Raw genomic sequence first — 15,285 nt, forward strand, 5'->3', positions numbered from 1 at the left:
CTGATCTTCTAGCTAGCAAGATGCAAAGTACATTTTTTACCAAAAATAACATAATCTCTTTATTTCTCCATTTACTTTAACATATTCGCAAAATTTTCGGAAGAGAGACTATGCTTCTCCCCAAAATCATTCCAAAAACAATTTAATCTTTAACTTTGCTTCTTTTCTTTGCTTTTATTCTTAAAGGTATTCTCGAAATCTCTAGAGTCTCCCTTCCCTAGGAGTTTTCCTTTGATGAAGAAAGGACGAAGGGAGGCAAGGTCTGAAGCATCGCGAAGTCCGCTGGCCTTCAGCGCTTGACGATTGCGCAAGCAAAGGTTTGCCAGAGTTAATCACACGCGGGCCAAGCACACGAAGCGTGCATCGATTGTCGTCCCGAGCGAAAGTGACCCTTGATCTTTCCCTTCATAACGACCTTCCTCCCTCTGCGTTACGTTACTGCGGAACGGCTAACCGCGATTCGGACTCGACTCGAGAAAAGAGGCTTCGCCACGTCTCGAACTAGTATCCAGCTGAAGTTCGTTACGCAGCGTGACTCGGCAAAGCCGATTTCTTGAACGATCCACCTCGCCTCGCGCCTCCAATGGATACTCTTTTGCGCGCGCGTGAACCATCTTCCTTCGTCTGAAGAAAGCTGTCGCACGGTGTCCGTTATTAACGCCGTAATTGCCGAATTTGCGATCGCGTTTAATTGCTCAATCGTGCGGTCGTCGATCGCAGAGAACCTGCGTCACGAAATCTAGTCCAGTGCATCAAAAATCGGTCAAAAGTTACATTTGATCATGATTCAAATTATTCCTCATCGCGCGAGAAAGAGCTAGACCGAAATCGATCGATAACGTAACTGTAGAAAACGAATGCTCACATGTTGCATTAAGAACGAATTTATCGTTCGTTTTATTTATTTTCAAATCAATCACATTGATCGCATTCGCGATCTCGGTCGCTTGCAAAGTAGAGCTGAGATCCAATCAGACGACAACATGAGAAGGAAAGAGAGAGAGAGAAGGGCTTAATTGCAATCACGAGCCCTGCTACGCCTGCTGCAAAATTCGCTGCCGTTATCCACCTCTGCCATGAAACTCGCCGTGACAGAGCGTTGCAGACTGCGAGAGGTGCAGGTGTCCGCGTCGATCGTCGCGATTCACCCTCTCAGGCTCAGCCCCACCTTCGTCGCTACAAAGTGTTCGCGAATTAAGTCAGCGGGCCCTAAGTATGTGCCGCGCGACTAAGTCGTCGGGAGCGTATCGGCCAGCTGATTAAGAAAGTGTCCGCCCAGTATCCCGCGGGATATATCGGCAAAAACAGGAAAGAAGAAACGAAGATCCCTGTGCGTGCGCGAGCGCTGCGACGCGAGGAAATCGGGCGAACAGAGGGCGAAGGGAACGAAGAGGACTGCCCCCGCGCGGGGGACGGGGCGACGCCGCGGCTAATTACCTGAAATAACCCATTAGTCCTGTATCCAGCGGGAATTACGAGGCAACTACCGAGACAGAGAGGGCGCGTCGTCTTTGACGGGTTAATCTCGGGCGAGAGGACCGCGTGAGTACCCTCCTGCCCCCCTCAGCCTATGTTCGCCAGCCAGCTCTCCAGGCTGTTTCCATGAATCAGCACTAATCGCGCACCTGAGAAAAATCGCCGGCATGGAACGAGCCGCGATGCAGATCCGCCGAATCGATTATCGGTGTAATAAGCCGTGCCGCGGTTTCTTTCCTCTTCTGAGCGCGATCTCGCGATCGCGATCTGAGAAAACGCGCGCTGAGAAAACGCTGCGAACGGCTATGCGCTCGACGCTCATTAGCAGTTACGATATTATATTCCAATCAATGTGCGCGAAACCGTGTGATCGTATCTCGTTCTGTAGCTTTCATTTCTTTAACTTGATCATTCCTTTCGATTCGAACAAGAGCGAAGTCTGAAATTAAACTTCTTGCCGGAATTGGAAATTATGCGTCTCGTGAACTTCACTGAAACTTTGAAATTATGCGACTTTTTCGTTATTGTTATTATATTTTGTAGTCAAAGGCATTTAAAACTCGAGGCGACGCAATATTACGTAGAATTTTGTGAATTTTGAAAAACTTAGAAGAAGTGCCAAAAGACTAACAGCGCGATGTGATAAAACAAAACACTTTTTGATCAAACTTTAGAACGATTATGAAAGGCCATCATTATGAAAGACGATTACTACACCAACGATGATAGAGAACATTTTTCTGAAGAATCTCCATGTTAATAATCGTTACATTTCCGTGTTCAGCGGTCGATTGAATTCCTTTATTGAATTCCACAAGTCAAGTTATGTTTTTCTTTCTTTTTCTTCATTAAGTGAAGTCGTTTAGTCATATCATCGATTGTAATTATATATTACAACGTTTTTTCTTCTTCCGTTTGTTTCCTTATAATTTTCTATCCTATTCCGCTAGAAATAATTTAGGTTCGTGGACATATAAAGAATCTCAGAAATTGATGTGTAATTTTCGGCGTGTTTTCCGAAAAGAAATCGCGGAACCGATCGGCAACGTGTACGAACAACTTCGACGACTATCGTGTGGAGCTTCGGCAGCCGGGGCTTCGCCGCGAAGCGAGAGAGGAGCAATCACGAACGATTTCATAGCTGTCACCCTCTCGATGGAGGACCACGGGTTCTATTTCGAGGTTCCCGGCACCGGGGAGATCCGTGGAATGACGGGGCGCATTCTCCTCTCGCAAGAGGCTTTCCCTCTCAAAAAAATTCGGGATACCGTCGGAGTACCCGAAGCATACCTCCTCGCGCGCGACTGAACACCGTTCGCCTGACGTTTCAATTTTTAATCGATCGCACACATTGCGTCTTAATACGCAGCGTATAGCACGAACGGTGCTGTTAAATTAAAAAATAAAGGACGAACTCGGAATTACATCGATCTAAATATTTTATTCGAAAATTGTATTTATATATCTACGCGATATATCGATCCTTCTTTCGTCGCCTAATCAAACATAGGAAGGATAACTCCTACACAATCATTGTATTCTCTTTTCAAATGTCATTTCTTTACTATTCATTGCATTCACTCTTTCATTAGAAAATACGAGCGCCCTCAAGGCATTTTGAGCTTTTCTTTTTTTTCGAGAATTAGCGCGATCGACATCTGCGAGATCATCGAGTCCATCGATCGCTTGGTTCCGCTCGCTTTTCCGAGTTAGGTACTCCGCCCATCCAATTTGTTGGACAGACGTTGCTCAAAAGAGCGACTCGTTGCCTGCGTGCAGCAGTATCGAAATCTTGAAGCGGTAGCGGAACACCGCCGGTATTTTTGAGGGAGGCGTGGAGTATCGCTCGAGCTCACTCGTTTGAGCGCGACGAAAGGACCCGTTCTTGCGTTCGGCAGGGGAGAGCTCTCTCGATTGCTCTCTCCCATCGTTGACTTATTTTTGTAATTAAAGCCACCGCCACTGGCGGAACGATCGGTGACAAGATGTTCGGCTCGCGCGGGTCAAGCTGTTCGATTTTGGCGATCTCGGCCGAGCCGGGCATCGATCGAGCGGCGAGGATCATACTATAGGAGCCGCCAATCGCCTAGTTTGCCTGAGCGGAACGAACTCGCCGTGCAGATTGGCCTGTCAAGTGAAACTGGGGCAAAACATCCGCGTCCCGATTTAATCCGCCGGCCGCGGGGATCGAGTCGAGATCGGTCACGGAGTGAGAGCTCCCTCTATCTCTCCCTCTATCTCCCTCTCTCTCTCTCTCTCTCTTTCTCTTTCTCTCTGTTGGCTCGTTGTGCGAATCGATCGCCGATAGCATGGATCGATTAAGCGGCCGATAGAGACCGTGTTCGCCGCAGACATCGGCGAGGCAACGCGACGCGCGTGCAAAGCGCGCGAGTCGCCGCGCGGCAGCGTATAACATGAATTCTCGCGTTTTGCGATACTTTCATGGACGTACGATCGCCGACGATCGAACTTCGTAGATTAGGAGCCGTCGCTGTTCGCGCGGGTAGCTCACGTGAAAATCGGCTTTCTACGCTAACGACGGAGGAAAGAATCGACGCCGTCACGGCCTAAATCGTCGTTTAACTGACCCAAATGCTCGGTTAAAAGCCGAGTGGTTCGCCGCGTTCGTTAGCGTCTCGCCAAATAGTGAATCTCAAACCAAATCGCGACCGCGAGAAAATAATTGCTCTCGATTTCTTGCTCGATTCTCCGGTCCGTTCGTCAAGAATGTATCTTGCCGCGACTACTTACCGCACAATTCCGGAATCAAATTGCATCGACGAGTCTCGAACAGCGTTTACAGAGGAACTGAATTCTCTCCTTCTCGCGACCACTGCGCCACGATCTGTACTCCGGGAAGAAAATCGAGTCGAGCGTGAACGTTCGCGTTAACGTAACACCGATCTCCCTGATCGTCTCGAGAAACTTTCCTCGCTAAGTCCTCACCACGGACGTTCCGGCAGAAGTAATCAATCTCGAGTGTCCAGCAAGTTTCACGCCTCGCTCGATTCTCTTCTCGCTTGATCCAATCCAGCCGGATGAAAGAAGGGACTCACCATAGCGCGCGAAACAATCAAGGAGCCTGATCCTCCGGCGCTGGAATGGTTCGACATTGTCGCGCCGGGAGTTGTTCACGTCGGCCAGGATTCCTGCACGCGTACGTTGCCCGTGTTCCAATCCCTGCAACACATACCACACCTGTGTCTGAGAGTGATCTCGGTCTTGGTTTCTCATCCTCTCTTCTCTCAATCTTACTTCTTTTCCGTGGCTTAAAGTATAAAGACCGTTTCCGTTCTGGCGAATTATAGCCGCCGTTTCATCGCGGGAAACACGCCAAATTGATACCAACGAGCTGCCGTGCGGGTGAAAGAAGCCACGCGTGTCCGATGGACTCGCGATTGAGGAAGGAGGAGGACTACACCCCATAGGAATCCGGATCCGCCGAAGCGTCGTTAAAAATTAAGAAACAGACGGGAAATGATTTCGGTTACCGTGCAGCTGAAGGAGTGCGAGTCTTGTTATTGATGATCAGGATCTCGAAAGAATTCCCCGAGTGGTGCGAGCGGGGCGGATCGTGGCACGTAGGAAGGAATGCCTCGTGATATATGCGAGTTCACGCGTGAGTCACGCGAGGGCGGATGATCTCGAGATAGCCGGCGACGCGCTATAGAGACGTCTTCAGCATCCGCTCGAGCTGCTCTCCATTCGCAACGCGTTCCTTCTGTTAACAGCCGAAAGTTGCTCAATCTCGCAAGAAACTCGAATAAATGAATACCGCGCCATTAAAGAGAGAAAGAAACGGAAAATAAAATAATGCTTTCTTCAATTTAATCGCATTAAGATCGCGACAGCTTCGATTATCTCGGCGCTGTTCGAGCAATAGTTAGCTCGTTTGAGTAATTGTTACATAACGCTGTCGCGCAAGTCGCGTTCCAAGTTTATCCCGCCTTTGTTCCGCGTATCCGCCGATGAATAATTCATCCGCTTCTTTCTGCCGAGAGGACTCTTCGTCGCCGGGTTCGCCGATAAGCTTCGAGAGTATTATAACAAGGCGGAATCGGCGTCGGCATCGACACCGGCGACGTCGCTCGCGTATGCGTGTCGAGGATGCGTTCGCACTTGTGCATCGCGTGCGTGTGCACGTCGCTAATTCGCCGAGTTAATTTTATGCAGCGCGACGGCGACGACGACGACGACGACGGCGAAGCTTATCGCCGCGTAACCGTCTGCGACGTACAATTGCCGCGTTTCCCTCCTCGAGAATGTCTCGCGTTCCTATCACTCCGAGGTGTGAAAATGACGGATAGCCGTGGTAAGATGGGACGAGGACGGAGGTAACGCGTTGCACGCCTCGACGAGCGTGTTTCACGCGTCTATTAGAAACGCGTCGTTGGCGAAGTAATTGGGATAATTATGAAGAACGTGATCTTAATAATATCGTTCATTGTGCGTATACATCTGCATACACGATAGAGGAATCTTATACTTATGACTACGTTAGCATCTCGCACGCGACCATTAGAATGTTGCCGAGTTATGAGTAAATCAGGTTTCAATAATTATAATCGATTTTTTATTTTTATGTTTAATACATTCTAACACAATGCCATGGCGGTCACAGCTGACCGGCACGGACATGACTACCCTATTTGCGCCGTGACAATCTGGTGACCGACGTGCAATGAACATGTTCGGACACGTGAAAATCCAAATTATAGAAACAATTAAACGATTATACGGATCATTAGCAGCTTAAATCCAGCATGGACGACAAATCAGCTGAATTATGCAGTAGATACGTTAACGATCAAGAACAGACGGATGACGGAAAAAACAGTAATCTCTTTTCCAGTATTGGGGCTTTGAATTTCAGCGATGCGAGACTTTACAGCGTGGCGATATCGAACGAAACGCATGCACGGCTTATCGTTCTGCGGAGGTGTGAAAATGACGGATGGCCGTAACCAGACGATCCGAGAGGATAGCCGGGCCCGGGCGGGCTCCTCTTCTTCGTTCCCCTTCATTTACGACGAGGTCACGAGTGACACGTGACGACGAGTAATGAGCTTGGTTCGTTACCTGCTGCCGCACAAGCTATTCCACGCCTACGCGTGCAGGAATCCGACGGACGGGGATTGATTTAAGAACTATCGTTAACGTAAAGCATTCTGTGAAGCTATAGCCAAGTTTCCAACTGTGCGGTACGATTCCGACCGGTACACGTGTATTTTTCGAATGCCTGCAGAGACTCCGGTGTCCGAGACGTCACCACAGGGAGAACACAGAGATTATTATCGTTTTCAGAGAATAAAAGAATCATCTCAGATTAAACCGGATGGAAGGAAAGATTTATCTTACGTTTGATGCATTTATTGTTATATTTTCACACTTCTGTGCAAGCAGACCCGGTCGAGCGCGAATGTCAAGGAGGAGACCAGGAAAAGGGGAAAGGGGTAAAGCTGAAGGGAATCAGGAAACAGAATGCATGGATAAGTAGCAAGAAGAACTACGGAGGAAGAAACAGAGACAGACACAGACAACGAGAGGGGGATGAGCTTCTATCAGCCAGCCCAGAGACCAACCAGACCGAGTCCAAGCCAACCAACCAGAGCCATGCTCACGCGCTATGCGCTCAAGTGTTACGCATTGCGTATGCCACACTCAGGCATCGACGAGTAACATGGACAGCATCATCGACGGGGTCTAACAAGCGAGTCTAGCATGATGATCGTCAGTCTTATCGAAAATTTGGTAAATCTACCGATTAGCGAACCCACCTCCTATCACCTTGTCCTTGACATATATTATAGAGGTCACCCTCCTAAGTGACCTTCAAAAGGTTTTAGCCGTCGGTCGTTGTTTACTAAACAGTTATTAACAAAAGAAGTTTAATGATTTTGCACGAATTTTCAGCCGTCCACAACAAGCAAAAGGTTATATTTTCCGAAACTGGAGCCCCGGACACATACGTTCGGTTTCAGCCCGCTTCGCGGGAGGGCGGGGGGCGGGGGGCGAAGCCCCTGCCCCCCGCCCCCCGCCAGAACCAGTGTAACAGATTTTACCGTACAGATTTTGATCACCTGGCACGGCACGGATTCCGGCGGGGGGGGGGGGCGAAGCCCCTGCCCCCCGCCCTCCCGCGAAGCGGGCTGAAAACGAGCCGTCCGAGGCTCCAGTTTCGGAAAATATAACCTAACCAGGTTAGGTTAGGTTAGTTTAGGTTAGGTTAAAGCAGAGAATACTTTGTATTTAACTGTTTATGCTTTTGGTTAAAGTGAAGAATACTTTGTACTTTATTAAAAGAAACTATTCTATATATTAACGATTCACTGCTTTAAATGACTTTCCTTCGTTCATATACACATTCGTCTTTTATATCTTTCAATATTCAAAATAACTACTACTATATTTGCAAAATTTCTTTTGTTAATAACTTATTCATAAACAACGATCGACGACTAAAACCTAGTGCGGGTTATTCGGGAAGGTGACCTTTGTAATATATGTCAATATTATGTTCTTGGTTCGCGTAGCAGCTGAAAATTCGAGCAAAATCATTAAACTTCTTTTGTTAATAACTTTTTAGTAAACAACGACCGACGGTTAAAACTTGCACAATGTTACTTAGAAGGGTGACCTCTATAATATATCTCAAGGACAAGGTGATAGGAGGTGGGTTCGTTAATCGGTAGATTTACCGAAAATTTTATTCATTTCCGCAAATCATTTTTTTTTGTCAATTGTCGCATGTTTAAGATATAGGATATATTTAAGGTATAGGAAGTATCGGTACGGTTGCAATTTTCGCGTGCGATGTTCCGTCTCTCTCAGATATTTTGGATTTTCACAGTTAATTTCGCAACTCTCTCTATTCCTCTCGTTTCGCACCGATATCGGAGCAGATAAATCTTTCGCGGCAAGATCGCGATAAATTTTCGCGAAGCCAACCCCATGCGCGGGTGGACGGTCGGGTAGGGGGAAAGGGGGAGGGAAGCAATACCATTAGCTTTCGTTTTGAATGGCGACACGAATTACGTTCAGTCGGGAGAGATTGAACAGTAGGAAAAAAAGGGTTGCTACCCTCCGCACCGGCGGGCACGAGCATCGATGGCATTGTTCGAAAAAAATTAACCCGGGATTTTTATTTACTGCCGTTTCGATTCCCTCTCTCTCTTTCCCTCCTTTCTGCTGGAGAGGACTCCGACCCCGACGAGACGATGATTGATCGATCGCCGAATTCGCGTGCACGATTCTCACGCGGCCGAAAGAAATCTCTGTAAAGAAATCTCGCGCATGTAAACTCGTTCTCTCTCTCTCTCTTCGTGTCATCAAATATCTTGAAAAAAATATCGGACCAATCGAACGATTATCGATTACCATCGCTTTCTCCGTCATGCTGGTTCCCGATGACGCGCACGATAGTCGTTATGTCGCGATTCGCGAACAATTAAAGCGAAGTGGCGGGAGCAAACATCGATCGGCAAGAGTGCACTAAGGGAATTAGTATGTACCCTGAGGTTGGAGCCCTTGGCTAGCTCGAACAGAAGGTGGCCCAGGCCGAGTGCGGCAACGCGTGGCGCAGAGGATAGGGCGAAGGGGGAGACGAGGGCGTGCACGACGGGATGGCACTCAAATATTTACCGCACCGTGCAAACAGCACCGGTATTGTTCCACGGCGCTACTATGTGTAAATTTAATCTCCCTCGAAGGCTCAAAAATAAAGTTCACTCGCTCGCGCGTGCAAGCTTGGTGAACGGGACACGGGGCGCGAGAGGAGACATCGGGGCATCATAAAACCCGCAAGAGACATATTGTATATTCGTATAAATGATATTCCATAAATCACAGGAATGATTTCGCATCAAACTTGCTTCGTTTGCAATCAAGCAGCAATCGTGCATGCCTTTAATCACCCAATTTTGGATTTTTTAATAATCTAGTTCGTAAATTGGAGTCGGATAGCCGTCTACATTTCGAAGGCGACGTTTCACTCCATGGATCTCACTTCCGCGGGACCGCGAGTCGAGAAAATGTCGGAATCAGAGGGGATGAAGTCGTCATGGTGGACGAGAGGAATTCGCTGACTCGCCGCGCGGCCGGACCCGACGGTGACATCTCCATCTCTCCTCCTCTTCGTCTCCTCTCCACCGCCGCCCCGCCCGTCCACCCGTCCGTCCGTCTGTCTGTCCGTATCGAAAAAAGAGGTCTAGACCGCCCCTTTCTCCACGAGGCTGCCCTCCCCGCAGCCGTCCTCCTCCAGCGAGACGACGCGATGACTCTGCCGGGCTGTTACGTGCGAGTGGCCCTTTCCGAGCTCTTTGTCGGCCTATCGCGAGAGACACCCGGACGCCGCTCGGCTTATCTCCTTCTCCGCCACCTCGGGGTCACCCAAAGGGTATCCCTCGATCTCGCGCGTCTCGATCGCGAGGAGAGGAGAACCGATTAACGCCGTCATGTCGTCCTCATCGTCGTCGTCGTCTCTTGCTTTTGCTACGGCCGTCCCGACTCGTCGATTGGTCAGATTGAGGGTCAACGTCGAAAACGACGTTTTGGTACTTCGAGCTCTTTACCTAACGCCACCGCTTCATGACGCTTTCTAGCAATCATTCCAACAACTACCTTTTTCTTTTTTCCTCTCTTCATGGTTCTACAATCACTTCGACAACGTATTTAATGATTATGAAAAATTAGGAGGATGATCATGTAATTATCATTAATTTACACGAAGCCATACAGTCGAAATCCTCCTCGTTCACCAGAGCAAGGCGGTAATGAAACATTCATCATTGCGGTATCACGCAGTCACACGTGGCCACCGTGAGAATTAGTGCATACAGGGTCACCGGGAAAGGGGTAATCCGAGCAAACAGGGTAGAAGGGCATCGTGGAAGATCGGGGAACGACTAAAGGAATGCCATCATCGAGCCGCGCGCGCACGGTCCACCTAGGAACGCGGCTAATGGGACCACTTAACGTCTCAAGCATCTCACGAAGACGCGGACCGCGTACGTGGTCCGTCTCGCACCTCAGGAACGACCGTGATCCCCTTCCCCTGCTGCCCTCCTTTCTCTCTCTTTCTCTTTCTCTCTCTCTCTCCGTTCTTCTCCCAGCTCGGAGCATCCTCGTCGGTCCGCGTGGCGAGTTAATAATCGCCAATATTTATTCCGGATTGGTCACGGCTCGGTCCGGAGAGTGATGAGGAGTCCCGGCCTGAAGAATGACGTGACGGCGGCTTCGGGGCCACGGAACGGAACGACCCGCGCGCATTGTAACGCCTGAGATTAATATTTACCGTTCACCATTACATCGCGTCGCCGTCCGTCCATTCGTCCGCACGTCGTCGCCGTCGCTGTCGCCGTCCTCGCGAGGAATTTTCTCTCCTCCTCGTCCAGGGTGAAAGAGAACGTGTTGGGAAATACACCGTGGGTAATATGCACCTTGAGCATATTCTTAACGACTCGCGGTCGCCCGATGATTTATCGCATCGCGTCGCACGAATTACCGTATCGGATGTGGAAGGGTTGTTTCGGAACCAACCCTATTGAGGTAGATTAGATAATTCGCCGGAATGAAACTTTTAAAGTTTTACGTGCGACCGTCATCAGACAATTATACTTCAATTTTCTTCAGTTCCCTTCAGAATCGATTTCTGTTGCGATAAATCGTATCGTTACGATTCGATCACGAGATACAGATTTTTCGCGAGAATAAATTACGGTTCGGGTGAGCCAGATGGCCGGAACAACGCTGGATGTCATTAAACTGCGACGACTGTTATGAGACGAATTAACTGGAACGTTAGAAACGGGAATCGTCCGCGGACGGATCGGCGGACCTAACGGATAACTAATCCACGATTAAGCCGCCACAGCTAATGAACGTCGAGACTCTATACGCCAGATTACCAGTCTAATCTTTTCGACTCGCGTGTCCACGTGTTACTCTTAGCATCCATCCATGTCCACGTGTCTGGATAAAATAATCATCCGAAGGAATGCAAATCAATCTTAACATCCTCGATCGTTCTTTTTATTGCTAATCTTATAAATCGAACACCGATGATCTTTGAAGCTTTCCATGCGAGTTTCCAATGAAGGAGCTCATCGGCAATACTTCATATTAATTGTGTATCGCTTTGAGGCGTGCAAATTGCGTTATACATCAATTTCTCTTTGCTTCTCTCGAAATACCCTGACGAGTTACTCTGAGTAATCCTCTGATTATACATGACGTTTCCGTACCCCTGCATGACACATTATACATGACGCGACTTGCGGATCTCGATCGCGGATATTCAGACCGGTTCTCTCGAAAGACACGAGCGAAAACAAAAGCGAGCGTCTCCCGAGTCGTCTCGAATGAATTCATCCGCGTCGCGACCGCAAAAAGAGAACGCGTGCGCGCAGCGGGTCCGTCCGGTCAGTTAATTTCTTCCGAGTTACTGTTTCGGGGGAGGGTTTAGGTGATACGGCGATGTCGTTTGTCTGTCGGGGACGTCGGGGGGGCAGTCCGCGGGTGTACAAAAGGGAGGCGAGGATGAATCGCCTCCGGAGAGCGCGTCGGGACAAATGGGGACATTAAGTCGCTTTTGCCGGCCAGTACCAAGCGCTACCGGTAGCACTCGAATTTAACGTCACCTGACCTATATAATGCTCTCTCTCTTCCTCTCTTTCTCTCACTCCAGGTGCACGCGAGTGCAAGTTTCACGCTCCTGTTTTGCATATGGAACACGCGGAGCAGGACACCTACGACACGTCCGTAAAGGCGAAAGAAGCGCGCGTGGACCATCATCGTCATCGTCATTGTCCTCGTGCTCTCGCCTACCAGTAACGTCGCTCCGCACACGGACGCATCACGCGTGATGCGACACACAGGTATGCAAGTAGGTGTAGGTGTATACAGTAGCTTTGGACCGCAAGATGCTCGGGAACTTCCGAAACCCGTTTCGCGTTTCAAAGTCAACATTTGACTTCGTTGGCGCCTTTAGACACTTTGAGTCAACATCGGCAACGACACTTTGGTCCCGGGATCCCCGTTAAGCGCAGAACACGCGCGCGACACTGCCCATGCTTGAGATTTTTATATTCACGATCGCGATACAATGCCGGCGATATACGCCTGGATCGTAATAATCTGCATCTTATCGCGTTAATTATCTAAATCTCTCTCTCTGTGATTTGTTGCGCCAGCAAAAGGCAGGTCCGGTTTAAACGTGTCTATCCTGAGGATACGCACGCTCCCGTGCGTTGACACGTGTCGTGGAGTCCATTTATGATGAGGCTTGTTTACACGTATCCGCGTCGCACCGCGATGAACATCGTAACGATCGCTATCGACTTCCGGCGGAAAGGTGGAAGCCCCGTGACTAGTCGACCGATCTCGGCGATTCATCTTTCCCGGAGCGGAGCCGGCAGCTCCCCTGGCGACCTTATAAATTTATAATACAGTGAATTCATAACGCAGAACAATAACACGCACACGTCGTAATCGTAATCGCATCTGCAATCACATTTATTCAATTGTAAATGCAAACATTGCGGTCTCAGAATATTACGCATCGTCTTACGGCCGCACTAATTGCGCAACTATTAATAACCGTAATTACGGATCCGCGCTGATCTGTTTCGACCGATCGTCGCTCGCGGGATTCTCACGTGTCGAAGAAAATTCAACGAAGATAAAAGAAGGAAAGATTTTTCCCTTTTCCGATCCTTGGTGTGATTTCCTGGTGGTTTCTTCGATGTGTTGTCAGCTTTACTCTCGCGATCAACGAGAAAAAATTCCGGAGCACCCGGTAGATGGCAATGCAAGGTCGTAGGATGGTTTTCTCTCGGGGGTAGGAGCGGAGGACCTGTCACATTACGGAGTGGAATTTATGCCCGATGCCCAGCGGCGTGACAAGTTGCCTCTGATGAACGGCCCCACCGCGAACTCTTGGCCCTCCACAACGAGGATAAGGAGAAAGGTGGCTGGGGAAGCAGGGAAGGGCAGGGACTGGGGGGAAAAAATCGCCAGCACGCCGTCCTCGTCCCTTTCTCCAAATCTCATCGAATTCTTTCTGCGATTTTTATCGCCACCCTTTGCCCTTGCAATTTACCGCGCCTCTCGCGAATTCAAATTGGAAATACCGCGCACGGTCAGGGGACATCCCTCCGCGTATAATTGCGCAATTTACCTCGAGCTTCCTCAAGCCCTCGTAAGAATCCCTCGGAGGTAAAAATAGAAGAAAACCTCTTATTTCTGGTCTACAAAGTTAAGTGTATAGTTTACCGTTGTGCGTCCTGACAAATAACTGTACGCTCCGCATATTGTATACGTTAAACGGTCCATTTGCAGATTACGGACTGTCGAGCACTCGTTACCTATATGACACAGTAAATCTACATCACATTTATGAGCACTTAGCAAATTTCTGTTTCACTGCCACGTGGAAGAAAGTCGACGGAACGGATGTTCGTTTTTCGAAAATGTCCTTTGTTTTCCCTCCTGGAGCGAAAGACACGACGGAAAGGACGCGCGAGGAAACGCAGAATGGACTGTTCCGCGTAAGTTCTTTAATTATTGTCGCCACACGAGTCGGGCTGCGGCACCGGGGTAAGGAGCATGCGTGAGCTGAATTTCACGCTCGGCGGAACGGCATCTTTTTCTAGGAACGTGCAACGATGACGTGGGTGGAGGTGACCGTGGGGCGGTCCCCCGCGGGACGGGGGGTCCCGCGGTGCGGTCCCCGGGGACCATGGGGCTTAAAAATCCCATACGATTTTAACGCCCCACGCAAGAAGTCGTTCCTCGCGCGCTAACGCCGCTGGCACGGCTCGCCGGTGATAAACACGCCAAGTTACGATTTCTCGGAGCTCGGCACGCGGTGTGCGAGCAACGGCGGTTATTAGTGGCGTTGCTGATGGTGCTGGCGTTGCTGGCGTCTCGTACGTCGGTTTAGCGCGTGGTCGAGCGACTGCTCGAAGGAGACGCGAAGACGGAGACGCTGCGCGATTAGTAAGAAGCGAGCATGACTTGAGGACCGAAAGTCCGAATCATAGGCAAAAACTTAAGACTTTGAAGCCACGGTGTTCGATTTCATCCATTTGATCTCCGACGGTGGAAAAGGTTTTAGAATTTCCTATAATTTAGCAAGAGATAGAATGCTCGCAGTCATATGAGCGCAGCATGCGAAGCTGCGAACATACTATGAACAGATGGATTTTTTAGATGATTATGCTCAGATGGACAGTCTTCAGTTGTGCGCAGATCGGAATCTCAGCTGGAATCGGTTAAAAAACATGAGCGAGAATACCCATTTTGCGCAAGGGTGAAAAACCCTTGACCTTCCGAGGAAGGCCACTCTCGATGTCTTCAGGAATTTTAACTTCCTCCCGATCGTCTCACTTTTCCGAATTCAGGGGGATGAGAGTATCGCAAGATGCGAGCTGACACCAGCAACCGATATCTCGTCGTTCCGGCGCGCTCGCGTTACACAACGAGTGTCAGATGGCGTCGTGCAACGTGAACGTGGTGCACCGGCACGAGAACAAGGGTGTTCTCCGACGACTACCGTGTTTGCCCACGCCTTCCGGAAAGTCGTCGAGCCTTTATTGCGACTCGAGTTTCCGCAAGATACGCGCGGGTTAAAGCACAAGGCGGTGGCACGCGGTGGACATTTGTTCGTATAATGAGAATCGGAAGCAGTCGCTTCGGAATTTTTTACGGGGTTGCACCAACATGTACATATCAATTCCATGTATTGTATCCAAAAAGCAAAGTTGTTTCATTCAATTTGGAGCTGAAAGATTCTTCGCGAACCGATTGGAG

General features: G+C 49.3%; 1 protein-coding gene across 3 annotated transcripts in view; it reads right to left on the bottom strand.

Moving 5' to 3' along the window:
• Nucleotides 1–15,285, bottom strand: part of LOC105283718 (transcription factor Sox-2) — an 89,725-nt gene that overhangs the window by 2,932 nt on the left and 71,508 nt on the right. For 2 of the 3 annotated variants that reach the window (XM_011346708.3, XM_011346706.3), the window contains one exon: nt 4,533–4,656. The exons of the other annotated variant lie outside the window; for it this stretch is intronic. In XM_011346708.3, coding sequence (XP_011345010.1) covers nt 4,608–4,656 — 49 coding nt within the window. In that variant the 3' untranslated portion in view covers nt 4,533–4,607. The remainder of the gene's footprint in view (nt 1–4,532; nt 4,657–15,285) is intronic. 3 annotated transcript variants of the gene reach the window in all.

The sequence above is a fragment of the Ooceraea biroi genome, chromosome 10, assembly GCF_003672135.1.
Source record: "Ooceraea biroi isolate clonal line C1 chromosome 10, Obir_v5.4, whole genome shotgun sequence".
Classification (NCBI taxonomy): Eukaryota; Metazoa; Arthropoda; class Insecta; order Hymenoptera; family Formicidae; genus Ooceraea; species Ooceraea biroi.